The 26728-nt window shown below is 34.6% G+C and overlaps 2 protein-coding genes across 3 annotated transcripts; both read left to right on the top strand.

The window, feature by feature from the left end:
* Nucleotides 1-8919: 8919 nt before the first annotated feature.
* Nucleotides 8920-18132, top strand: LOC136798619 (endoplasmic reticulum resident protein 29-like). Of its 2 annotated transcripts, XM_067055252.1 has the most exons (7): nucleotides 8920-9133; nucleotides 10974-11112; nucleotides 14747-14917; nucleotides 15427-15787; nucleotides 16264-16442; nucleotides 16921-17045; nucleotides 17899-18132. In XM_067055252.1, exons 1-4 carry the CDS (start codon nucleotides 9020-9022, stop codon nucleotides 15774-15776), a joined length of 774 nt encoding a protein of 257 aa, XP_066911353.1. In that variant the 5' UTR covers nucleotides 8920-9019; the 3' UTR covers nucleotides 15777-15787; nucleotides 16264-16442; nucleotides 16921-17045; nucleotides 17899-18132. The 2 variants fall into 2 exon arrangements, with proteins under 2 accessions (XP_066911353.1, XP_066911352.1); XM_067055251.1 differs by having other exon boundaries at nucleotides 15427-16442.
* Nucleotides 18133-23801: 5669 nt separating this feature from the next.
* On the top strand, nucleotides 23802-25310 carry LOC136798618 (uncharacterized). The gene has a single exon (XM_067055250.1). It carries the CDS (start codon nucleotides 23865-23867, stop codon nucleotides 24972-24974), a length of 1110 nt encoding a protein of 369 aa, XP_066911351.1. The 5' UTR covers nucleotides 23802-23864; the 3' UTR covers nucleotides 24975-25310.
* Nucleotides 25311-26728: the final 1418 nt, after the last annotated feature.

Here is a 26728-nt window from a genome sequence, read left to right as displayed (position 1 = left end):
TAGAAATTAAACTTTCCAAATTCAAAAGTAAAGATGACAATGGAATTATGAAATGACACATGGATCAAAGAGATTCCAAAAACCTAATTTCTACACTCCCCCTCCATATTTCCACGAAAATTCTTACTTTCTGATCCTCAAGACAGACGACAACACCGGAAAAAGATCCTTTAAAAACAAAAAAATTGATTTACAAACTAAAACCTCCGATTCTCACTTTGGTCCTCTTAGACTGTGATCCAACGAAATGGATTTTATTGTAAATATCAGATTAACCAGAATTGATTCCTGGTTATCGTCCTTTCTATTTCATTTTGTTAAATAGTTGTTGAAACAGTTTCAACACTTGCTAGAAAATTTCCCTTCCCTTCTGTTAATACTTAGTAGTTTGAAACAAAATAGACCTTAGCTGGAGATGAGTTTTATTTTTCTATTGCATTCTTTTAATTAATGTAAATTATGAAACCGCTATACTACCCTTTCCCTATGATGAAGTGAAACAACTGAGACAACATAGGAAAAAGTGTAAGGAAATAGTGAAATTTAATTGAACATTGATTTGCTTGAAATATCAATTACACTGTTCTTTTTACTCAAACACAGTTCTTCTGGTAAGAAAAATTCTGTGAGTATTTACTTTCAAGAAGTAACATTGAATTTGTAAATACAGTGCAACATCAGCATGAGCGCATATGGCCAAACACGTTACCTTTTCATAAAACTTGACAAAAATACATTCCATTTTTTAGCAGATTCATTATCCCTATTCTCCCCTACACAAAATATAAAAGAAATTAACCGCCTCACTAAAACTTTGGTACAATATACTGATTGTTTCGAAAACGAAATGTCCCATGAGATCATTACATCAAAATGAAACAAAAGACAGCAAAACCTTGCATAGGTCTTACAAGGTTTTGATGATCTGACCAGAGATGGTCCAACCTGACCTCAAATCTTCATTTCTATAGATTCAAATGTATGGTATGGATCCATCTTTACACTCAACTCGTAATCGATCATAAGAAAGTATTCGCTTTTAAACCTCACGTTCACAAAACCAGACCATTTCTCTTCGAATAATCCAAACAAAAATCGCTCATTACGAAAAGGGGAAATTAAGAAAAATGTCCATGTAGAAGGGGGTGATATACGATTTCTTTTATATAAAGCATGATTCCCTCCCTTTTGCGATCTGAAAACTTATCAATTATTAAAAACTTTTTAGAAGCTATCTAGTATAGTTAGTATAAGTATATACATTCATTAGAAATATTATATGAATTTTAAAGAAAAGGGGCGAATAAAAAGGGGGAAAAGGTTAAAAGTTTACTGCGATGATGAATACTGAAGAATCGTCAAAGAGTGTAATAAAGATAAAGAATTTAAAATGAAAAAAGAAATACATAAAAACTTCAGAAATGTTCTTCTTGTGCAGAAGAATAACAAAAAGGTTTTCCTCCCTATTTATTCTTCCTTTTGAAGATTTATCCGTTATATTGGCATTTTAAAATTTTTACAAACTTAGTTTTTATTAATCAACTAGGCGATAATTGATATGTACTGGTTGAAAATGAGCTTGAATAATTATACAATGTTTCCAAATTAATTGTTGATATCGAAGATCAAGCAAGGAAATTTAAGTAAAAACGTTTTTAGCATGGTTCCCATTTTCACGATGGAAGCCCATTTCTTCACCTCTTCTTGTTTGTAAGATAAGGATGCAACAATTTTGGAGCATGTTTCTTCTCATTTTCTTTCCCGTCCATCTCCCTCTCATCCCTTCCCGCTCCCTAAGTAAGGAGCAAGGAGACACGTATTGAAATACTGATATTGAACTGAACATTTCAGTGGAAAATAGAAGACAACTGCGCAATATTTCTTTGATTATAGTGAAAATAATCAAAGTAAGAAATACTACACTCTAGAAAAATCACCACCCATCAAGAGAGAAGAATCATCAAATCTCCGCATCCTTTTATGCATGAAAAACTATTTAAAAAACTTTGTATGACCCATAAACTTGTTCTGCAAAGTATAAAACACAACCATAGCAAAACCAGTCGTCAGTTTCCTATGATTCCACTTAAAAGGTTATAAGAAGTGATGAAAAGGTCTCAAGGGATTTCTCCCGCGGAAGAATTTCTTTCACCCTCCATTTACTCCCTCATTCTTATTTATCACAACATCTTCATTATTCTTTTATTATAACAAAATAATAAAATACCTTGCATTTATTTCCCCTTTTTATATGTGTATTATGAGGGCTTTAACTTTGTTTTGAAAAAACAATATTATATAGCAGATTATTTTCCATTTTACTTGTCATTCTTCTCTCTTTACTTTTCCAATGTTTTCTTTTTTAATTTTCATTTTCTTTTCTTTTTTAGACAATATTGGTGGTGAGTTTCCTCATAAGTCTCCGACAGTAAAAGAGGAAAATTCTTTACACCTTTTTATAAGAACATTTTCATGTCAATCTCTTAAAAACACTTATAGCATCTTGCAGTAGGGAAGCTTCTCGGTGACTTAAACTCTTCAGTGCCAAGAATGAATGCAGCCTGGAATTTTAGATATGGACAACCAATAGAAATAAATTTGCAAAATCTTGGTCCAACCACATGTTTGGTTAATATAATATTTTCCAGACCAGAATTTGACTCAATAATCACGTTATGGCTTAGCGAGGAGGTCAATTTTTTTTTTCTAAAAGTTGATTTATCAGATGAAATCAACTAGAAACATATAAATTTGAACCCATGAGCATTATTTGGCTTTCTAAATGACTCTGAATCATGTTTGAATTACATTCCTCCAGTAAGTTTGCAGGATCAAGACGAGAAAAGAAGGGTCTTCACAGGTTCCAAATAAAAGAATCAAATTAAATTCATATACTTTACTAAACATGGAAGAGAGCATCTGGCAAATGAACATTGTCATTTGTTTCATTATATCAAACAAAAAAAGAAGGGAATAATTCTAAAAAGGATAACCCTTTCATTCTGTGTGAAAAAGAAAACTAAAAGTGGCTTACCCCTAAATAAAATATGAATTATTTTTCCCTAACAAGCTCTCAAATAGTTTAAATTTATCCCTTTATGGTGATCTCAGTACATAATTTATTAAAGGTAAGTAAAAGGAGTAAATTAGACCATTGATTTGACATCGCGACAGCCAATATTTTCTTATAACCCTGCAACACTTTACTGCAAATCCTGAAAGAATTTTCCTTCCAATTGTATCCACCAAAGTTTAAAAGGCAAACTAAAAGGGAATAATAAAACCACATACCTTGTCTTCCAGGAATTCTTTAGTACTGGACACTATTAACACTTCCATATTCTCTGAGTCTTATTCCAAACTATTACTTTCCATGTCAACATCAACATATGGTAGTAATTGCCTATATCAGAACACCAAAGTCCTGTGGTATTGTGTAAACAATAGGGTCAGGTTTTCATGATAACAAGTGAAAAGTTAAGTTGCTTGAAAAGAGAGCTAAACACATTATCAACGCTCCTCAACGCGGTGTCTTCATCCAATAGAGTCTTTTGACTGATGGTGTCCTTCTATGTTCATTCCTTTAGCAATAGGATATAACATGCATTTACAAGCATAGCTTTTGTCAGTATCTAGCTGATGTTGTTGACTTTGACTGGTTTCATGCTGAACAAATGGAGAGAACGGTTTCATGGGAAATTCTATAGCAGGTTTTACATTCAAAATCCAAAATGCTTGATTGGTTCCACAAATGTATCAGTTGTTGTATGATGTGCATCTCATCTCGTCATCTTGTCTTTTGGAAGCATGCTCCTAAAAGTAAAGAATATTCCTGCAGCAAATTTTCACCAACTCTTTTTAGTAAAAAAATGCAAGTTTTCAATGTTTTGGTAGGATCAGGCTTAGACAGCCTAAATTGAGGAGCCGATTTGACTGCGCTCCAATCAAATTTACACACAAAATTTGTACTAAAATGTAATGGTTGAGTCAAAAACCTGACACTATTCCCAAATGAGTTTTGGGTACTGGATAGCACAATTGGTAGAGTAGTACACTATTAATTAATAATTTTTATATGGTTTTTAGATTGGTACATTGTAAGAAGTTACTGATGAAATTATGTACTTAAATGTCCTGGACCACCTATTTTTATCCCTATTGTCCCTGATATTCGGAAAACATGCTGAATTTTGCCACATAAAATTCTGGCTAGTGCAACAAGTCACTAGTTTTAGTATACAATGTATTAAGAATTTTATAAGTTTTACTTTGTATTTCACATTTTCATAATTTAGTATTATAGTACCTAAAAAGTGGTTACAAAAGTTGTTTTTCCAGGTTTTTTACTATACCATCCATCGCATTACTAAAGGTTGTGCTACCTTTCTGCGGTTTTAGTACTCTCACTCCTTGGTTATTCTGACCAGTAATTATCCATTTTCTATTACCGAATTTAAAATTAATGGTGTTGGAATACTTTTAAGCATATATGCCATGCTATGCTGAAAAGTACATATGCTAGCCTTTACTAGACATCATAGTATTTTTCTACCAAGTTATAGAAACGCATGTTTTTTGTTAGAGTCTAGCTGTACAGGGCCTTAAACTCTTCAACAGACGACTTCCATCGGACATACTAAACATCACTGGCTGCTCAAAGGATTCATTTAAACAACACCTTGTAAATGTTTGCGCTCTATACGGAACCACGCACTACGGGGCAAGAAAAACAAGATTGGCTGAATCAAACACTCTGTTCGATCAAATCAGATGAATATCATCAAATCAAACTGAAGTATACTGAAGTTATATCAGATACAGTGATATAACCCTCTCCAGTCGATATGACATTACGCCTAGCAAAATCAAAAAGGTCTACTACAGTATATACTAAAAAAGTTTTTGAAGAACTGGAAAAGACATACCCCTTAAAACCATAAACCCCTTTAAAACCTACAAAGTTGAACCAAGGCTCTCTAAGCCACCAAACTTAATTTAATATTGTATAATTCACTTTTTTACGACCTCTTTATAAATGTACTTAAATGAAAAAGTCTCATTTTAAGAATTTCAATTAATCGCTAAGTGTTGTAAGATTTGCGGACCTAGAGATTAGACAATCATGGTTTAGAACCCAAAGAAAAGGTAAGGCTCTCAAAGTTCTATTTTAAAGCTCATTTTATGCATTATGGGAGTGTCCAATAAAATCTAATCTACTTTCTCAAAACATGGTCATATTGCATACCAAAATGCCATAAATTTGATGGAGGTTTAGAAAATCATTACATTAGTAGCATTCGTCAAAAATGAAGTCAATAAAGGTTGTGACCCTTCAAAGCCATGTTTTGACAAAAAAAGGTGCAATTGCATTATTGGCATGAAATCCTGAAAATGAAAATGTTTTTTTTGGGAATAGATTTCAAGCAAGTATTTGATCAATTAATTGAATCACAGTTCAATCACCTGAATTGCAATTTCACAGTTTCAGTAAGTTGTGAGCAAATACTCCTTGTGAAAAACTGGTTTATGTCAAAACATCACTGCTAGGTTCTACTCCAACAAAAATTGCTTCTCCAAATCTAAACCAAAGGTTGGCCCCTTACTGGACACATCAGTCATCAACCAACAAATTGACAGATGTTCCCCTTTGCATGGACAATATCCTGCAAAATCAATACAAGTCTGTTTTCCCTCAGCCATTACCCAACTATGAGCTTCCTCAACTTGATGAATCACGTCACTTTTGATGACTTCAATTTATCAACTGAAGAGTTCATCAAAAAAATGGAGCACTTTCTCCTTCTTCAGCACCAGAAAGGGAATCAAAGACTTGCTGAAAATTACAGATCAGTAGACCTCACATCCCATGTATCAAAAATATTCGAAAAAATAGTTTGCAACAAGATACAAAATCAATTGGACGATAACAACCTATACAACACCAAGCAGCATGGTTTCAGTAAAGGTCGACCATGCCAAGGCCATTTTATTGAACACACTGAACGGTTGCTCCACTACCTAAAAGAAACAATATTGACGTCATATATCTGACAAGGTCGATCACACAATTTTATTGCATAAACTTGTCTGCCTAAACAAGTTATAACAGGTGTCCCAGAAGGGTCAGTGCTAAGCCTGCTCCTATTTCTCATCATGATCCAAGACATCGACAACAAAGCCATCCATTAACTATTTTATCATAATTTGCAGGCGACACTCGACGACACTTGAGGAAGGAAATCAGCAACCTAGATGAGTATCTCAAAACGATTTAGATGCTTTTTACAAATGGACAGAAAGAAACAATATGCTTTTGAATTGTCTGAAATTTGAACATCTTGCATATAGCAAAAATGACACCCTGAAACAGAATTCATCCTACTTCTCTGACACAGCAAAACTTATTGAAAACAAAGAGCAAGAAAGACCTCGGTATCACATTGGATATCAATATGACGTACAACCAACACAACCAAGATTAAATTAAAAAAGTAAAGAACATAAGTGCATGGATCTATTGAACCTTCAAATCAAGGAAGGTTCCGCCAACGACTCTAACTTGGGACAGTCAAGGAACATTGCAAATTAGGGGAGCATCCCTTAATTAGGAAATACTCCCCTATTAAAGGGGATGATGTAGAAAAACTCATTGTAATACCTATACATTAATAGTCGCTTCAAGTTTGCAGGTTCATCGGAAGCAGAATTTGAAAACACACCAGAAGAGTGTTGTGCGCTTCGCTTGAGTGAGAGGAATTTTGAATTATAAGCAATTCTGTCTTCTGCGCATGCAGACGGCAGTTTTTTTTTGTCAAATCAGCATTTTTTCCTGATTTTTTTTTAAACAAATATGGCGGACAACGAAGACGACCGCCATGAAGCTAAAAGATAGAAAAACAAATGTAGCTGCAAATTTCATAAAACGTGGAAAGATTTTACCACTGATAAAGCAGTCTTGCAGTATGCAAAACTGGACCTCCAGAAATCACTACACCAGACTCAGCATGGCTGGAACCCCCCCCCCTCGCCAAATTAAGTTCCCGCCAAATTTAAATTTTTCCGTCATCCGCCAAATTAAATTCCTGCCAAATTTAAATTGCTCTATTTATTCCCCCAAATGTGTGCTATTTCAGGCTTTACAACAGGTATTTCCTTTTTTAATGACGTTTTTTGGACAAAAAGGTCCCTCATCCACCACATTAAATTCCCGCCAAACTTAATTTTTCAAGTTAACCGCCAAATTAAATTCCCTCTGAAAAAACTTTTTCTGCCAACCGCCAAATTAAATTCCCGCCAAAATTTCTTCCTTTAAGGTAGCTTATCTCCTATTTCTTAAGGCATTTATTCTATTTAGCAATAAGCTAAATTAACTGTTGTATTTGTTTCATTGTTTGAAAAGGATTTTCGAAAAAATTTGACGTGTCATTGGCTTAAGGGTCACCTAAAATATTTGGCAACCAGGGGTTACCTAAATCTTAGGGGTCATCTGAATTCTTAGGGGGCACCTAAAACCTGCTGCCAAGCCATGCTAAGGATGTAGTCCACCACATCTTGTAAATCCCCTTCTTTGTCGATCTCCGATCCAAGCAAACTAATCATTTTGTCCATCACAACACAAAAAATGAACAAAAGTTATACCAAATTAGAAAGATTAAAGAATAAGAATGTGTAGCGTCAATAGCATGTTGTTGTGTTTTGAATCTTACAAGAGCAAAAACCCACAAATCGAACTTTTCGTAATCGTTTGATTTTTTTGGCTGGAAATTTCATACACGCCAAAATCAAAGCTCCCCTAATTAGCGGGGCATCCCCTAATTAGGAAGTTTTTCAGGGAATCGGGCTATAGTTTTTATTACCTATGTCCAAGGTTGATAAATTGGTTATAAAACAATCCACCTTCTTTTATTCTTTACATTGGGTGCTTCAAAAACTGCAGACATAATAGTCTGCAGTTTTTTGCGGGCGAATATTACGTTTTTTTAAGTTTTGAGCCCCCCTAATTAAGGGATGATCCCCCAGTTTGCAATGTCCTGTGACTGTGGGATGCGGATGATTGGTCAAAACATGAGATCGTTGATATCTGGCTTGTATTTTCACCTACTGTTAAATTTCTTTGACAACAAGTTTTTTTGATACTTCAACCAAGTTTATCAATCAAACTTTTATCATCCAACAAAATGTATTTTTAAAGCATTTTAAAAAGTATATACATAATTTGAAGAAGTAATTAACAATCATACACACGCTGCTCACATGCGATTGATTGACATGTCAAAGTTACCGACAGTCACGGAAATCCTTGCATTTGTACAAAATCAAAACAAACATTGGTCATTCAAGTCAGAGATTGTGGGCAGAACTTGTAATCTCCAAACCTGTCAATACCAAACATAAAAAAATCTGTCTACAAAAAAGTTTCAGCCTCAAATTCCACCTAAACTGCTAAATTTTGATAAAAAGACAAAAGAGATCAAACAAAACAACTTACTTTTTGCCTCAGTCAAAATGACATGTAACAGCATTGTAAATTTATAATAGAGTTTATGGATTTGTGCCATGATTTGTGCATGTGTTTCAGTCCGTTTGTCCAGTGCCCAAAAAGTTTTAGGTCCCATTTTCATGTCCATTGTGAAAAAGCAGCGTGATGGAGTCTCTTCTGTATATACCGTGGAGGAGTGCATTTCTTAGAAATGTCGGACGAGAGTACTTTCGTTTTCAGATAAAATTATTTTGAATGAGAAACCTTTTATGTTTTTTTGCCAGAATAACTGAAATATTTTTAGGATAATGCAGACTTGTAAGACTTATAATTCTTTCCTAAAAGGTACAACTACTAAGCTTTTTATTTAATTTTCATGTTCACTAAAACGAGCTTTCCACTTTGCTTTTCTGTGCTCAGCGCCGTACATGCAAACAACTTTCGATTTTAACTTAGACCATTTCCCCATTTCCCTGCCTGGCGTCATTGCATCCTCAGCATCCTGTCCTGAAGTTCCAAAACAGTCATTTTACAGTTTTGATGATTTTAACAAAGGCTTCACTTACTTTAATTCTTTGTATTTTTATATATGAAGCTCAAAGCTATATAACATGCAAAGGAATAGTTCCATTGGATGATACAACTGTTGATAAGGTAAGATATACCTATAATATTTTTTAGAAGAAAAATAGCTGAAAGTCTGATTGCTGAGCTAATATAATTTTCAAATTCTTACTAATTAAAAGAAGGGCTATCATCTTTGATCTGCTGTGATTCTGTAAACCCGACCTTAATCAAATCGATACTGTGAAGTCGTGTAACTTGCATCAGTAGAGGGAAACTTGCATAGCCATCAAATGACACTGACCAACAACCAAAGTAGCAAAATTTCAGAACAATTGAATTTCGCCAGCAGCCAGGTCATAGACCTTTTTTCAAAGAGGCCACCCTGTCACCTGTTGAATAATTATGTAGTCCAGCAGAAAAACAATGATAAAACCATGCATAATTATTACAATATGCATGATACAGTAATTATGCATGGCTCTATCATTGTTTTTATGGCTGGACTACATAATTATTCAACTGGGCGTCCTCTTTGAAAAAAGGTCTATTCATTTGAGGGCTAAGCAAGTTTCCTTCCACTAATGCAAGTTACCCAACTTGATGGTAACATTTTTCCATTTTTTAATGGTGTTTATACTGTGAGTGGTCCTAAATCCGACAGCCCTGCCTAATTCCGACCCCCCAAATAAAGGTTATGAAAAAAAATTCTATGTTTACAAACACTCCTTCTCCAAGTTGAACGATAAACTATTGCAAGAATTCTCAAAACAAATTCAAAACATCTAACAAGATGGCTATAATGTCAAAATGTCAATAATGTAATTAAAAAGTGTGAGTTGTAAAAGTCTGAATGTAATTAGCTTTCATTGTCATTTATTGCAAAAAAAAATTATGTTTTGTATAAGAAGCAATTATTGTTAATTATTTGGTTCAACTGGTTATCAAATTTCCCAGTTTAGTTGACACTTTGGTATTTTCGTTGCGTCACAGCAAAAGGTTTTTTTAATTTTAGTTTGTATCTTTGAAAGACCACGTCGGATTTAGGCAGGGCTGTCGGATTTAGGACCACTCACGGTACTAGTTTGAGTAAAGAAAACGATTTAGTCTTTTAGTTTTAGTTTGGTGTGTTTATTTTTTTGAGAATTGCATGGTTGTGCATTGTTTTGTCAGGTCTTTCTTTGGAGTTGGTTTAACATTTGAGTTATTCAAAACTTGATTAGGTGATTGACAAGTTGGGACCTACAGGTCAACAGGGTTTTATGATCATTTTTGGGTTTCTGCATTTTAAAAAAATCATTGACTAGTTCAAAAAATTTTGAAAATGCTACAAAGCTCTATTTGAAAATCTATTAGCAAATTATGATTGGCTAAGCGGTAGATAGAACTTTGCCAAATGACCATGCCAAATATCGTGAGATCAGGTAACTTTCATCAGTGGAGGCTAACATGCATATCCCTCAAATGAATGACCTGGCTGGTCATTAAAAAATACAAATTTAAATCAAAACAAAAATGGTAGAGTAGAGCTGCGAGCGGAGCTGTGTAGTTCATTTGTTTTGAAATTTTGCTGCTTTGATTAGTCAGTCATTTGATGGCTATGCAAGTCTCCCTCCACTGATGCAAGTTACCCGACTTCACGGTACCCAACTGATTGCTCTTGTGGGTTTTTAAATTTTAAGTTTTTTCAAATTTTAAGTTTTATGACGTCATCAAGCAGATTTTCCTTAATTTCTCAAAAGAGACAAAAAATTAATATTATTAACAGCCATTTCTGAAATGTACATCCTAATACACTTTTTTTGACATATAAATGACCATGCAATTTTCTGCACCAAACTTTTGGCTTTTTTTGACATGCTACAGTTAAATATGCAGAGAAAAGAATCGATTAAAAAACATTCAACTATTTTATGGTTTGTTTTATCAGGTAATATGTCATCATTCAGCTTGCTTGGTACTTTTTCATCACAAATATGGTTATGGAATGCCAGAAAAGGAATTTGAACAACTTGGGGAGCTGGCTGCTGCAAATTCGGAAGTTTTGATTGCTGAAATTGGTACAACAGGTAGAACAAAACTTTATCGATTTATCAAGAGTTGGGTCTGTATTTGAGAATGGTATTATTCACTTTACCTCAAAAATAGCTTCACAATTTTGAAAATTAAAATGAGGAGGAAAAAAAGTAACTTTTTATCCTGAAAACTTAATTTTTGGTATAAGAATACTTTAAAGCCTCCTACAGCTGTATAATTATTTTTTCAAATTATGCTCCAAAGTTTGCCCCAAGCTGTAAATATGGATATAATCCTTGTCAAAATATATTGAGTATTTTGGGCGAGAAACTACTATTACTTTTGGGCTATTTGTTAAATTTAATCGAATATTTTAATTCGGGAGAGGTTTATAGTTGTCAAGGTTATATTCTGAGGACCATTCATTCAAGTCTTAAAAAGTCTAGTGTTAAAACTCTGACTCAAAACTCTACCCTTCCAACCTAAGTTAGAGCGCTTCCAAATTGTTTGTGAATTGTGGCCATAAGATTTTGTGGGAATTTCCCTTTTTTCTCAAATATTAAGTCATTGTAGCAATGACTTAACAGAAAATTAAAAGTTTTCAATAACAAGAATGATAAGTCTATAGAGGTTCTTTGAACCCATTGCTCTAAAATTGTAGTCTTGAATTATTAAATTATTTCTTTCTACCTTCGCTTGCATTCTGCTTTAGACAGTTTTAAAGTTTTGCAACATATCTCGTTAGTAAAAAATACCTCATGAAATTACCCCTACCACCTTGAAAGTGGCGAAATATATCCAATCACATGGCTCGCACCCCCCCCCCCCGCCTGAGCGGGGGGAGCTACACCTAAAATTTGCCATATAAGAGGTGGGAGCTGCTTGTTTTTCCCGACAGGCGGGGGAGCTCTATCTTGGGGGGACCTGCACTAGTTTATGTAACTCTGGGTGCTAAATAACACTTCCTAAATATTTTTCTTTACTGTTGGTTTTTAATTTCTCTAAATCTTTATGTTTTCATGCAAAGTGTGATCTGATCCTTAAAATGCAAAATGAAGACATTCTATTGCATTCTCTAAAAGTGCACACATGTAAATAGAGCTTTGTGAATGCCATAAAAATTTTCCCCTATACTATATATTTATAAAATTTACTGTATCCCTATTCCTAGGTTAAACAGAGATGGAGAGATGTGCAAGGAGAGGAAACCTGGGATAAGTCCTGGGACCTAAAATTTTATCAGGCTGGGGGGACCTTGTTCTCAGGGGGGACCTAAATTTGGCGGGGGGGCCTAGAACCCCAGTCGGAGCCATGAATCACACTGAACTTGAGGGAGGGGTTAAAATCAAGCTTTGAAAAGAGGAAGCTAGTGTAGAAGGAGAAACCTAGGTTAGCAGGAGGGTTGATTTACACAAGAGGGCAATGACCTCCTTTCGAAAGAGTATGCTTCTATGTTGATCTTGTGGAGAAAAATGTGATGAATCCAGCAGTAAATTGTTTTTCATCACAAAATTTCCAGGCTATGGAAAATACAGTGGATTCACAATTTATTTACCTTGGAAAATACAATGAACACTTTTGGTTTTCCTCGGGAAATACAGTAACAAATACACTTCATTTACCTTGGGGAAATATAGTTAATATACAATAATGCAATCTCCTTGGGAAATGCAGTGGACACATTTCATTTTCCTTGAAAAATACAGTGAACATGCTTAATTTCCCTTAGAAGGTACAGTGAACATTCTTCATTTTCCTTGGGAAATACAGTGAACATACTTTACTTCATTTTCCTTGGGAAATACAGTGAACATGTTTCATTTTCCTAGGGAAATACAGTGGACGCATTTCATCCCTTTGATAAATACAGTGAACATACTTCACTTTCTTTGATAAATACAGTGAGTACATTTCAATTTCTTTGATAAATACAGTGAACATACATCATTTTCCTTTGAAAATATAGTGGACACATTTCATTCTCCTTGGAAAGTACAGTGCACATTCTTCATTTTCCTTAGAAAGTACAGTGAACATACTTCATTTTCCTTGGGAAATACAGTGAACATGTTTCATTTTCCTTAGGAAATACAGTGGGCACATTTCTCTGGTAAATTAATGCGTGTTCAAATTTTTGTTAATTTTTGCGCATCCATCATCACCCCTCCTAGCATAATAAATTATACCTTTAAAGAAGCGCATTACGATGTATAACATGAAAATCGGTGTTACTTAAATTTAGGTTTTGCCAAAAACCGCAAAAACCAAAAAATGCTGAACTTGTTTTTTAAATAACTCCAGTTTGGCTAATGGTATGAACATGAAATTTGGACCAAAGTTGCACATCATTAAAAGAATCATTTTGATAAAAGATTTTTTGAAATTTTGCTGATGTCTGCACTTTATTGCAAATTTTCATATTTTGCGGATTTCTGCTGACGTCAGCAAAATTTGAAAAAAGGATTATGCAAAAATGTTTTTATACCATTAGCCAAACTGGAGTTATTTAAAAAACAAGTTTTGCTGACGTCAGCATTTTTTGGTTTTTGCGATCTTTCGCAAAATTGGCAAAACCTAAATTTAAGTAACACCGATTTTCATGTTTCTACATCGTAATGCGCTTCTTTAAAGGTATAATTTATTATGCTAGGAGGGGTGATGATAGGTGCAAAAAATTAACGAAAATTTGGACACGCATTAATTTACCTGAGTTCATTTCTTTGAGAAATACAGTGAACATACTACATTTTCCTGGGAAAAAGCAGTTAACATGCTTAATTTCCCTTGGAAAATACAGTGAATACATTTCTTTTTCCTTGAAAAATACAGTGAACATATTTAATCTTCCTTGGGAAATACAGTGAACATGCTTCATTTTCCTTGAGAAATACAATGAACACATTTCATTTTCCTTGGGAAATACAGTTTAACCTGAGGATGAGTTAGTAAAGACTCGAAAAGCTTTGTTTAATAAAATCAAAATTTTGGTGTTGTTTATTTATTGGAAATACAGTGAACACATTTCATTTTTCTTGAGAAATACAGTGAACATACTTAATTCACTTGGAAAGTACAGTGAAAGTATTTCATTTTCCTTTGAAAATATATAGTGAACATATTTCAATTTCCTTTGAAAATACATTGCATACTTCATTTTCTGTGATGAATATAGTGAACACATTTCATTTTCCTTGAAAAATACAGTGAACATGCTTAATTTGCCTTAGAAGGTACAGTGAACATTCTTCATTTTCCTTGGGAAATACAGTGAACATACTTTACTTCATTTTCCTTGGGAAATACAGTGAATATGTTTCATTTTCCTAGGGAAATACAGTGGACGCATTTCATCCCTTTGATAAATACAGTGAACATACTTCATTTTTCTTGAGAAATACAGTGAGATACTTAATTTAATTGGGAAATACTGTTAACACATTTAATCTTCCTTGAGAAGAAAAATACAGTGAACATGCTCAATTTACTTGGGAAATACTTTACTTTACATTTGATTTCTACTGGGGATGAAATCTAAGTCAATTTCCCAGAGGGGCTGATATTCCAGTGTATTTTCCCACCGGGGGCGAAAATTTTGTTAAATTTTTCAGTGGGGCCAGCGGGTCAGTGACACAGGGGTGTTTTATATTAAGGTTGAAAAGGCTTAATCGCCTTCATATTATTTTCTAGATTGGGGTGATACAGAAAATCACTACACTCGAAAGAAGTATGACGTAGCACTAGCTGATTATCCATCAGTTTTATTGTTCACTCGAAAAAGACCACCAATCAAATACCGAGGGGAAATAACGAAGTCCAATATTGTTTCATGGCTCATGGAAAAAACAGGAGTGCTTTTAGGTTTGTTGAGACTACTTCTGAGTTGATTTGGTTTTATAAAAAGACTGGCATTCAACTAAACCAAAACCTAACACCATTATTGAAAGAATTTTCTATAGAGTCATTAATCACAAAGAAATACTTCATCATATGTCTATACTTAAGTTTTAGCAGAATTATGATTATAAAACGTCGTTAGAGTCAAGGGAATGGAATTTTAAAACCTTCAAGATTTGTGACGGATTTTTCGAAAAGTATTCGTCGTCCTTTTTGTAAATGATTCTCATAGATTTATACTTTTGCCGTCTCAAGGGTCTGAAAAATGTTTGATTAACGGGCCTCGAAATCGGACTGTGTGGTCGTTGTAATTTTGTCTGATCATTCAAGAGGACAGAACCAAAATTAGTTTTTAAGAATGGCTTTTCAAAATGAAAAAATATATTTACTTCATTCATTCTCACCAGCCACAAAGCCTCTGCCATTCAAATTCGGGAATATCTTGTAAAAAACGTATTGCTTTCTCTAATTAGAGAATGAGACGTCCCTGGCACAAATTCAACATCAAGCTAGACGATTCATGAAGATTTATTTAGACCAATCAGAAGACGACAAACAAACTGAAGTTGAGAAGATGATCACAAAAACTGAAGATATGATTGGAAATATTCGAACGGACTCTGATAAAGCCCTGTGTAAAGTCTACATTCAGGTTATGAAAAAAGTCTTAGCAAAGGGTCGGGACTATATTTCAAATGAACCTTTGAGACTGCGGAATTTGATCAGAAGGGGACAAGTAAGCGAAGAAAAGAAAATAGTTTTTCAACAGAAAATAGATGTTTTGAAAAGTTTTAAAAAATATATGGAAGAAGAAAATCACTGAAATCAAGAACGGTATGTTATTTTTTCCCTCTATTTTGAAAGATTCCTCGAAATCGGTGTCACTTTGTGTAACTGAAATAGAATTGAAATAAAAACAAAATATTTTATTGACGCTAGTGGGAAAAGATGTGAAAAACCTCGTGAAAAACAACGGTACTTGCCAACATTGACAAATTCGACCCAAATCCACTCAAAAGTGTAAAGTATCAAAAGTTTGATTTTTGAAAAAAAAGTAACAAGAGGAAATAATGCATAAAAACTATTGCCCGGTAGTCATAAAATAACAAAGAATTTTTTTATTGCTTTGTAGCCCTTCGTAATAAAAATAGTTTTGCTTTCAAATTACACAAGAGCGATCACTTGTATTCCTGAATCCTATTTGCAGGGTTTTTGTCATTGTCAATCACTTTCTTTGTACTTTCTCCGCTTCGATGGTCTCATTTTTTAATCGAATTCAAATTAATATGATGTTGTTCCTTACTCTCTAGAGTGGCCCCACACGAAGAAGCAGATTATTAAAAACTGTCTATTTTTCATGAATGATTTTGGTTTACACAATACGTATCACGCCACTTAGACGACTGGATTTTTTGATTTTTTGGGTGCATTTTTCTTCGGTCGTGTGAAGATGATTTTCCAACGAATAAATAACATTTTTCCCGGAAAGGTAAGTCCCATGCCGTACGGCTAACTTTCCAAAAGATTGATCAACATTCAAAGCGTTTTTCTGAGAGCTCATTTGTCTACTTGGATCAATTACATCATAATTTGACCAGTCAGATTGATTAGAATGTGATGAGAGAACTTTTTGAAAGATGTGGTAAGTACTGGTCAATTTTTCTCCATGGCAGACAGTATTCATCCCAAGGGTCTAAAATTTAGAACTGTATTGCTTGTAGACTTGTAGAGGAAGTTGTGAGCTTGAATTCAAGTTCTGGTGGTAAGCTGCTGCTATAGGGTTTCAGGGTCTGGATTAAAAACAATTATATTGTTTGAAAGAGTAGATTGACGAAAAAAACCTCAACGTCATCAAAGTACACATTATGCTTTTAAAAGAGCGTAATTTGTTTTAAAACAAAAAACAGTTCCTTCTCCAAAACGTCTACTAAATCCACTTTCTACCATTTTTTCATTTTGTTTTACAGCGTGTTATGGCTTTGGGAACCTTTCTAACGATAGCAATTGGTTGCTCAAATAACAAAGGTCCGAACAACAGTTTAACACATGACTTAACGAAAATGGTTTGTCCGATGACGCCTGAAAACCATGGGTGAGTTTAAATGAAATATACAAAATATACATAATCGTACATAATGGAGTTTCTTTAGACTAGTAAACTAGTCGGTTATTACTTATAACCTTATAATAAAACTGTCAATCAAATAATGTAAACACTAATTAAATATTCAGCGCGCGTGAGAGAAAAGGAAAATAACCAGTTTGTTTGGAGCTTGATTTTTTGTATATGGGTCTGTTTTCAACGACTAGTTTACTAGTCTAGAGTTTCTTGAGAGAGACTTGTTTTCAGTTATAAGAAAAATTCAATCAAGATCCATGTCTGTTGACATTAGCTCATAACTTGACAAGTATTGAGCAAATTTAGAAAAGTATACCTTAACAAATATCTAAATTGACTCTTTCAAATAAAAGTATATCTTTGAAGGCCAATAATACTTTTTTACTCGATCATATCAGCGAATTACATCATAGTATCAAATCGTAAAACACCCTCATAACCCGTTTTCTACTCTTTTCATTCCCACACAGCTAAGAACTGTCAGTTGGACATTTCCAATTGGATTATCGATAATAAGTAATAGTAATATCATTATGACATTGAGGGAAATTAGGGATTAATACCCCGAGTTTCATTTTGAAATACTTTGAAATAGCACGAACGAAGTGAGGAATTTTTTTTTCTTTCTATGCACGTTAAGACGTCCGATCAGTCATTCCAGTCAATCCCTACCATAATTCTTCCTTTAAAATTCTGAAACCTTGGAATATACTCGCTAATAAATAGAATTTTCGTGGGACTGTGTTTTTAAATTCTATCACGGTGACTGTTTTTGGCACATTCACATTTAATCTCTCGATTTCTTTTCTCTCTTTCTTTTTCTCAGAGCACACAGAGGCAGCAAAGTTTACAAGCAAGTTTGTTCAACGTGTCATTCTTGATCATTCATGTCATTTTGTTTATTTATGACCGGGGAAATTTACCGATGGCCTAAAATCAGCGAAAACTGCCCCCCGCCTCCCGCCAAGGATTTATGTTCTTGAAAACTAGGCTCCACTATTTTAAATGTATATTTAATCAAGGTTCTTTTATTATTTAATAAATATTTATTTTCATTAAATTTCTTTAACTTCAATTTTGTGCAACGGCCAACTAACCAAGGGGAAGTTTTCTGAAAGATCTCTAAAACAATTTTTCTAATCGCTACAAAGGTTACAAACCGCACTAGAATTTTTTGGTAAAATTAAAACATTTTAGGTAACAAAGAATCTATTCAAACACCTCTGTTCAAAAATTGATTTTGATGTTCCCCAACAAAAAGTTTAACCCACACTAGAATCTTTTTCCTTGGAATGGCTATTGGTCATCCTTTGCTTTTGTTAATTTTCCCTGTTTTCACTTCACCCTACTCGACACAAATCCAATAAGGGGCCGGTATAAAGCCGTTAAGATATGTAACCATATAAGCCGCGGCTGGAATATGTACCGCGTTATCTTTTCACTTCAGTTAATTGCTGTTCCATCTCTGTCTCCGAGCTTTATAAGAACATGAAGATGCTCAGTTTATTTTTGGTAGATAATTTTTCTCTTATTTTCCTTCACAAAAAGTTTTTTTACGGCTAGATATCTTTGAACACTTTCGGACATATTTTAGGGGTGTTTTGTGTAAACAACAGTTTTTCACCAAAATTGAAATTATAAGAACTTTATTCAAGATGACAACTTTCCAGACTGTTTGAATGATAAATTTTGAAGGTGCTGGCTTGAAATTTTCACAGTAATAATACTTGATGTACTTTTTCATTGATTTCTAAAAGTATCTCACTGAAATATTGTGAAGGCCTTCGAGGCACTTTATTAATTTTTGAGTTCGTTCGGCGCAGCCATTTTGTGCTTGTTTAAATTTCTTATTGTTAATCTTTCCTTTAAAATAATTTTATAATGCAAGTGTATATCAAGGGCATCATTAATCTTTAAAACGCACTGAGAAGTAAGTATTAACGACAAACCAATAAAATTTACCATTAAAGATGCTCCCGGGGGGGGTACTTAGGCAAAAATGGGTGCTGGGTATGTGCGTGCCTTAAGGGTAGGGTTTTTCACCCTCCCAAAGTCTCTCTAAGGGTTACCAAAACAACAAAAGTCAAAATCAGTCTCTCTAAGGGTCGGTTTTTTCACAAACTCGGGTCAAAGAAAAGTCAAAAGTCAAAAAAGTGAGAAAATTTTTCAAAAATTAGAGAAATTTTTCGAAAATTGGAGAAATTCTTTTAAAAATCGAATTTCTTTGGCCCATTATAGAATTTTTTTGTGAAAAAGTCTCTCTAAGGGTTGGGTTTTTCTACACTGAGTCTCTCTAAGGGTCACCTTTTCACCAAAATTCAGTCTCTCTAAGGGTAAGGGTCCAGAGGTCTGGCACGCACATACCCGACACCCGTCAATCCTAGTACCCCCCCCGGGAAGATGCTATATTACTGATTTCTTAATCAATAAATTGTCATCAGATACGACAGACCCGGGGGGGGGCACTGGGTTTGCGGACTGACGGTATGTGCGGGCCAAAAATTGGCTTTTAAAATTGCACCCTTACAGTGCAGCAAAAATCAGTGAAAATCATACCCTTAGAGTGCATTTTCCCCTTAATTTTCGATCCCTTTCGTCCCAAAAATGGTCAAAATTCTAGCATTTTTGGTCAAAATATCTAGATTTTTCAACCCTTACAGTGCATTTTAAACATATTGGAAAAGGTACCCTTAGGACCCGCACATACCCGTCGGTCCTTTTGCCCAGCTGCCCCCCCCCCCCCCCGGGACGACAGAGCATGTTCAAAGTTTCAGGATTTTTTTTCTCGAATTTGTTGATAAAATTTGTAACGATATTGTAAGTTTCTAACAAACAAGAATGAAGTTTTTGTTATTCACTTGTTCATTTACCCCCATTTTTACCCCAATTGAAAACCACTTCAGTAAAATTTTAAATTATTCAGTGAACAATGATATTAAACTTATAATTGATTGATGGATTAATAATGGGATAAAGATATTTTATAATGACTTTTTGTTAGAAAATTTCTTATGAGAACCATTTTTCTCTTTATCTTGAATTTTAAGTAGACGCCCTTTCCTCGTATTTAAATTGCATACTAAGAAAAACAAAGTTTTGAAACTTTTAGCTTCCAATAAGGGCATTAAATAAGTCTGAACAGTCGATATAGAATCTTGAAGCTCGATGGTCAGTATAGCTTCATGTTTCGTTTGTGATTTCTAAAGTAGTAATGTTTAATTTTCGACATTTGATATGCAAGTGATAATATTTGCCATTAAGAAATCTGAAAAGAAAAATTCATCAGAAATTTGCGAATGGAAAAGTTTGTTGTTAGCCGTTTGTTTCGTATTTACTTGCTAGTTAGCTTGTGATATTTTTGATGGTTTTGATAGCGTGAAGAGGGAAGATATTTGGTGTGTTTGTTGGTAGGGGAAATGGTTTAAGGTTTGTAGCAAGGAAAAGTTATTAATTATAACCAACCTATACCTACACATAGACATTGCCTTATAATACATCTGCGTGCATTGTTTTGCATTCTAAGGTTATAATAGTTAATGAATCAGTGATGACCATGCAATTTTTTCCTACTGTTCATCTCGCCAAGTATACCATAATAGCGTTGTTTATGTTCCTATCGTAATTTACTTGCTGGTAATTGAAATACGATAATTACCTCATAATGAGATGCTTGCATTTTTTTTAGTTTGACAGTAGTCAACATTTTCCTTTCCAAATTAGCCAAAGTATCTCTAGACTAGAGTTAGACTAGACTCTTTATAGCTCGATTTTCTTAGGGGGAAAGAAAATCTTTCGAGTAATAAGAAAGCATTCTACTTGCAGAGGGCAAATATGAGAGAAACTTCATCCATCCTTACTGGCGAACAGACAGAGTAAAAATTACACGTTGGCAACGAATTAGTTTGAGTTAAATGCCTTAAACAGATACTCCACCCTACGAGTCTGGAAAAAGTGTGGTGTGAAAGAATACATTTCGACCTTTCAAGAATTAACAACTTTAAAAAAAAAGGCTACTACAAAAAAATAATTTTAAACAAGGACACTTGTATAGCTTATATATACGCTTCGCTATACAAGTGTCCTTGTTTTAAATAATAATTTTCTCAAAGAATAATAAGCGAGGTGGTTCTAATAATGAGAATGTTTAGTTAGGCATGTTTAAGGTGTTAATTTTTTATTAACGTTGGGACGTACCTATGAGTACCTGAAAAATGTTGTTGGTACGTAAAGAAAGGAAACACGTAAACTAGAATTTGAAATTTGACTTAGTACATACTTTTTGTGCCTTTCATTTTCGTTGTGTGATGTGTCATAACATAAAAGGAATAAGCAATGAATTTTCGTCGAAATAATAACATCATTCATGATATACAGTTTCATGTGCACTTTTCTATATACTTGACTCATTTTGTTTTTTTGTTTCGCTCAATATTTGCCAGCATTATAATAGTTGTAAGTTGATGCCGACCTCATTTTCGATACAGCTAAACCTGTATAATCCTGCCTCATTGACTGTGTGAAATTTCGATCCACAGATAATACTCCCAAAGGAATGGAGGATCATCAGCCAGCGATGATTAAGAAGTGAAAGAACTAGTTTTGACGTGTGTAAATCGTGAAATCTGCAGTTTCAGAAGTATAGATCAATTCTAACCTTTTCAACTTAATCAACCACTTTTCTTGTTCGGACTAGGGTGCAATCGGATCAGTGAGTGAGGGGTGTGGGTAGTTGCATTCTTGTTCCGTCCCTGTCCCTGTCTCTGATTGCATTGTTGGATGTTTCTCACTCCTCCCTGCTCATTCTATCTTATCTGCAAACATTTGAATCATGTTTATTACGCTCTCTAGAAAAGGTCGCGTGGAAGAATTTGCTGAGTCTTAGTTAGTCGATCTCATTATGCAGTAATAGCCATGACAAAAAAACTAATCGTCATTTTAGCTGTGTAACCATAGCAACTTTACACTTTTGATAAGAATATAAACTAGGCTTTAAAGTAATACAGTAATAATGGGTATTTTATTATAGGCACTTTTCTCTCTTTTTATCATTTAACTCGTCAGCTTTCTTCTTTTCTTTGTCAGATCGGTTCTTTTTTTTCGTTTTGAATTTATCTTAAACCTTTATAGGAGAGCTTGTTAACAGAGTTCCCTGACTAAGAGTTTGATATAGTCAATACACACACACATACATGCATTTTACCTGAGCATCTTTTGACTTGAATTACATGTTGTTTTTTTATAAGCAAGTGTATGCCCCTTGGTCAGGCTCGTGTATGCTTAAGTTCTCAAAGCATCCAGGCATAGTCTATGCTTATTATATGCTTAAGAATTATGCTAATGATTCACCCCGAGCCAAGTTTTTTAATGAAATTTCAGAAATATTGTAAAATATTTGTTCAGATTTTGGGGGCAGTGAAATGTAGCTAGCCGTGAAATGTCTTATTTTTTACTTGACCTCTATCAAACCAGATAAAAATGAAACAAAAACAGATAAAAATGACTACTTGAAAAATATTTTAGGCTAACATATGCTAATGTTATGCTTAGGAATTCTGCAAATCTGAGCCTTCATATGCTTATAAGCGTTATGCTTATAAGCGTTATGCTTATAAAAAAAAACATGTATTATACTGGAAACTAAAGTTCTTGTGGTTAAAACAACACAAATAATCCTTGTCGTGATGAGATGTAATTGCTGAATCATTGCATGCTCATTTTTGGCCAATTCTTTTTTTTGTTCAACGTAACAATTATCACATAAATATAAGAAGACCTTCTGTCATATAATTAGTTCATTTCGAAACAACCTCCGCTGAGGAAAGAATGTATTAGCAAATATTATCCATTCTTCGAAGGTGATGTAGAGAGAAGATGTAAGGCGTTTCATTCTAGTCAGCTTCTGGTAGCAGTAGAGGTTCTGTTCTTGTGGCAGGTAGAAGTAAAAACTAGTAAACTCGTTATCTTGATGCGATATCTAGACTTACAATCCGGGGCCAAAATATTTTGAGGATTTTGGTTATTTCATCGTTCTCAGAAATTCAAAGTTCGGGCGAGAAAGTCGCTTTTAGGCTATTTGTTAAAAGTAATCGAATATTTTATAGACTCCCAGGCTATATTCTGAGCCCGATCGGACCATTCTTGAATTTTTGGATCCTCAAAAGTCTAATTTTAAAACTCAACCCTTCCGACCTAAGTTAGAGCGCTTTCAAATCGTTTGTGGCTATAAGATTTCGTGGAAAGTTCCCTTTTTTCTCAAATATTATGACCTTGATTGTAGTATTTTGACAATTGCTCTAAAGAGAGTTTGATTGTTGAATAGTACTTATTCCCTGGTTTTCTCTCTGGCAAAATGATAAGTTTGATTTTAAGTTTTCACTCAGTCTTTAATTATTTGTTAAAAATTTCCAATTCGATTTAGTTGAGCAATTCGATGTTTGTAGCGTGATACGCCTTCGTGTATTAAATGCTTCAGTCAACGTTGATATTTGTTCTATTCTCTTGAAGTGATGTTTACTTTGCACACTGATGTTGACCAAAGTATCGATGATTTTTTGACATAAACTTTTCAGTGCTCAGATTTCAATATTTCAATTTCTATGAGATGAGCTCAGCTTTAGGTTCTTTTGCACCACTCCTGGCTTTACAAAATACAGCTTGAAATAAAATACTTGTGAAGATATAAGCAGAAGTATAAAAGTAAATGTCTTTCGAAATCAAGATTCTAGTTCTAATCCAATTTTCATTTTCTGTTGATTTTTCAGGAAAAATCTAAACAATACCAAAAAGTCGAAAATGAAAATACACTGTTTCGTCTTGTTGTTGTTCTTTGCAACATGGGAATCGGTTGAAGCGAAAGATGTTTGTGTTGAAGGTTTCGTCATGGACAAATACTGCATTGATCTTGGTGTCCTACTTGATAACAGAGCTGTCAGAACTCTTGAAAACCCTGAGAAACATTCAGTTCATTGCCTGGTGGACGTCAACTTGTGTTTAAACACTGAATTCAATATTCTCTTACCAAACCCTTCAGGGTCTCCAGCCTTTGCGTTGGCCCTACGACTTGACGGAGCCGGTAAGCAAATGGCAATCGATAAAGCTAGAGTTAGTGGAATCTGCAGAAGTTGTGCTGGTGGTGGTACAATCGAACATGGCTTCAGAGGAACCTTTATTGGAAGCATTGCTGAAGAAGCTACAAGTTCTAAACCAGCACTTATGGCTGTCAAAAGAATGGAAGTTTCACCAAAAGCTTTCAATCAGAGCAGTCTTGATGATGGTTGTGCTGGTTTTGACAGAATGAATCTCACCTTAATCACAGATGTTGCGGGATTCGAGAAACCAAGTATAGCGCATGGTAGCTTGATGATCATTGGTTGGGGATTCCTTTTACCGACTGGTGTTGCGTCTGCTCGCCTTTTGAAACATCGTCCAAACGCTTTATGGTTTAAGATTCATCGTATCGTTCAAGTGTTGGGTTTGATCGTTGCTGTCTGTGGATGGGGTGTTGCTCTCCATAACTTCGATGTGTTCAGTGGACCGGGTACCACTTCGTACAGTCATGGTGTTCTGGGTATGACTGTCATGGTGCTCGGTCTTCTCCAACCTTTCAATGCTCTGATTCGACCACATCCACCAGAGGCTGGTGAAAAGAAAGCCCTAGCGCGTCTGATTTGGGAGATCGTTCATAAATCGTCAGGCTATATTGCAGTCGTTTTAGCAGCCGTTACCATTTGTTTTGGAACGTTCGTTATTTGCTGTCATAATACAGAGTTTAGAGCAGCCTGGATCGTCACACTAGCCTGGGTGCTTTGCTTTTCGATTTACTGTGCTTTCGATGGATATAAATACCGCAAGCAGACTGCCAACATGAGTGCTAGCTATAAAAAAAAGGAAGACATGAGCTAGAACCATCGAACTTACATCTCCCTGGGAAACTAGTATCGCGATTCGATGAATTTTAGTTTAGGACTACGCACTACGTGATGCATGCAACATTTAAAACATTTTTTAAAGGGAGATTGGAAATCATTAAAACGTTTTAAAAATAGACCTTTTTTCTTCATAATCACAATGAGCTACGTTACAGACTCTCGAAAATACAGAGAGAGGTTTACTGAATGACCAACGGAACACTTAAAATGATTGATCACCTCTATTTGTAATTTCCTTATTGTCTTTTTTTACACTACGCTATTACTTTGACCGAAGATCTCGGAAACATTTATCATATTTTAAAGCCAATTTGAGGCTCTGTTGTTTTTTTCTTTATAATCATTGAGATATTGATTTCCGGAAAAATCCCCCGTGGTGAATTCTCTCTGGACACCAAGAAATTTACCTGTTAATCAGAAATGCAATTGGAAAAGTGGTTGATTACACACCTTTTTGTTATGGACCTTCGCCCTCCTTTTTCAAGAATATGGAGGGCGTTCAGCTTTCTTTTCATGATGTATTTTCTTGTGACTACAGTAAAATGTGTAAATAAAGTAAAACGTTTTAATTGATAATATGTTCTTTCAATTTTTTATTTCGCATGGCTTGTGATTGCTATATTACCAATAGAACACATATTGTACATAAAGACAAGAATATCAACTAACTATTCGCAAAACCAAAAACCTTTTTTTAACTAAATATAACTTAAATTTTTTTAATTTATTTTTTTGGCTAAATACCTGGGCACCCGGAGCTGCACCTAGGCAAAATGGGTTTTCTGGGTATGTGCGATACATAAAGGTCCCTTTTCAAACCCTCGAAAGTCCCTCAAAGGGGTACAAAGACCATTAAATAACAATTGAGTTTCTGTAATTCTGTAAAGTTTCCAAAATTAAGAAAATTAAAAACCGATTCCATCAAAGAGTCATAAATTCTTGAAATTTAGACTAATGCTTGAAAATTTTGGCTTTGGGGAAATATTCAACATTTTCGAAATTCAGGTTCCAGGGTATGAAATTGACGTTTTTTGCGAAACTAATTTTCGTGGTTGAAGCCCACTTTTTGTCGAAATCCTTTCATTTTCCTTGGACCCTAGGAGTTTTCGAGAATTTACAGTAAAAAGGAGAAATAGTTACCACCAAAATTAGTTCCCTTTTAAGGCAGGTAGTCTGAATCGCACGAAGCTTTCAGTGGATGCAGTCTGAGAGCACCTAAGGCCTTATAAGGGTCTGTTTTCGGAGGACCATTTCAGACCGTACATTCATTGTCCCCTATAGATGTATTTTCTATTACAGAAACTGTAAGAAACTTTTTCGTTGGAGGATGAGATGAGCAACAGAGTTTACGAACCAAATCAGTTTGACATACATTAAGTGGCTTAATTTTGACGGGCGAGAATAAAATTTGCGATTTTCGATGTGATTTTCGTCAACCAAAATACTCCCATGAATGATCTCAAAGAATATAATTCTGTGGTGAGTTGATAACTCAGAAATAACATCATGAGTTATTAACTCGCGGTCGTCTTTGTAATAAGGTGATGCGAAATGATATCACAACGCATAACTCACCGATGTACACTAAACTCTCTCTATCTTCTATTATTCGAATCTCTCTGTAATTCAAGCTAAAGCAGAAAGGGGTAACTGTAACTTACAAATTCAACTAACTCACGAATTATTACGGATCCCTATTTCGGGGCCCTTACTCTCAGGTACATAATA

The sequence above is a fragment of the Clytia hemisphaerica genome, unplaced genomic scaffold, assembly GCF_902728285.1.
Source record: "Clytia hemisphaerica strain Z4C2 unplaced genomic scaffold, Clytia hemisphaerica genome assembly, whole genome shotgun sequence".
Taxonomy (NCBI): Eukaryota; Metazoa; Cnidaria; class Hydrozoa; order Leptothecata; family Clytiidae; genus Clytia; species Clytia hemisphaerica.
This window is presented reverse-complemented; position numbering and strand designations above follow the sequence as displayed.

What these genes read in the sequence shown, in the direction of transcription:
- LOC136798619 (XM_067055252.1), top strand. Translation starts at nt 9,020, where the DNA reads ATGATTTTAACAAAGGCTTCACTTACTTTAATTCTTTGTATTTTTATA. An exon ending in ATGATACAACTGTTGATAAG is followed by an intron (nt 9,134 to 10,973) that starts GTAAGATATACC and finishes TTGTTTTATCAG; the next exon opens with GTAATATGTCATCATTCAGC. An exon ending in TGCTGAAATTGGTACAACAG is followed by an intron (nt 11,113 to 14,746) that starts GTAGAACAAAAC and finishes ATTATTTTCTAG; the next exon opens with ATTGGGGTGATACAGAAAAT.
- LOC136798618 (XM_067055250.1), top strand. Translation starts at nt 23,865, where the DNA reads ATGAAAATACACTGTTTCGTCTTGTTGTTGTTCTTTGCAACATGGGAA.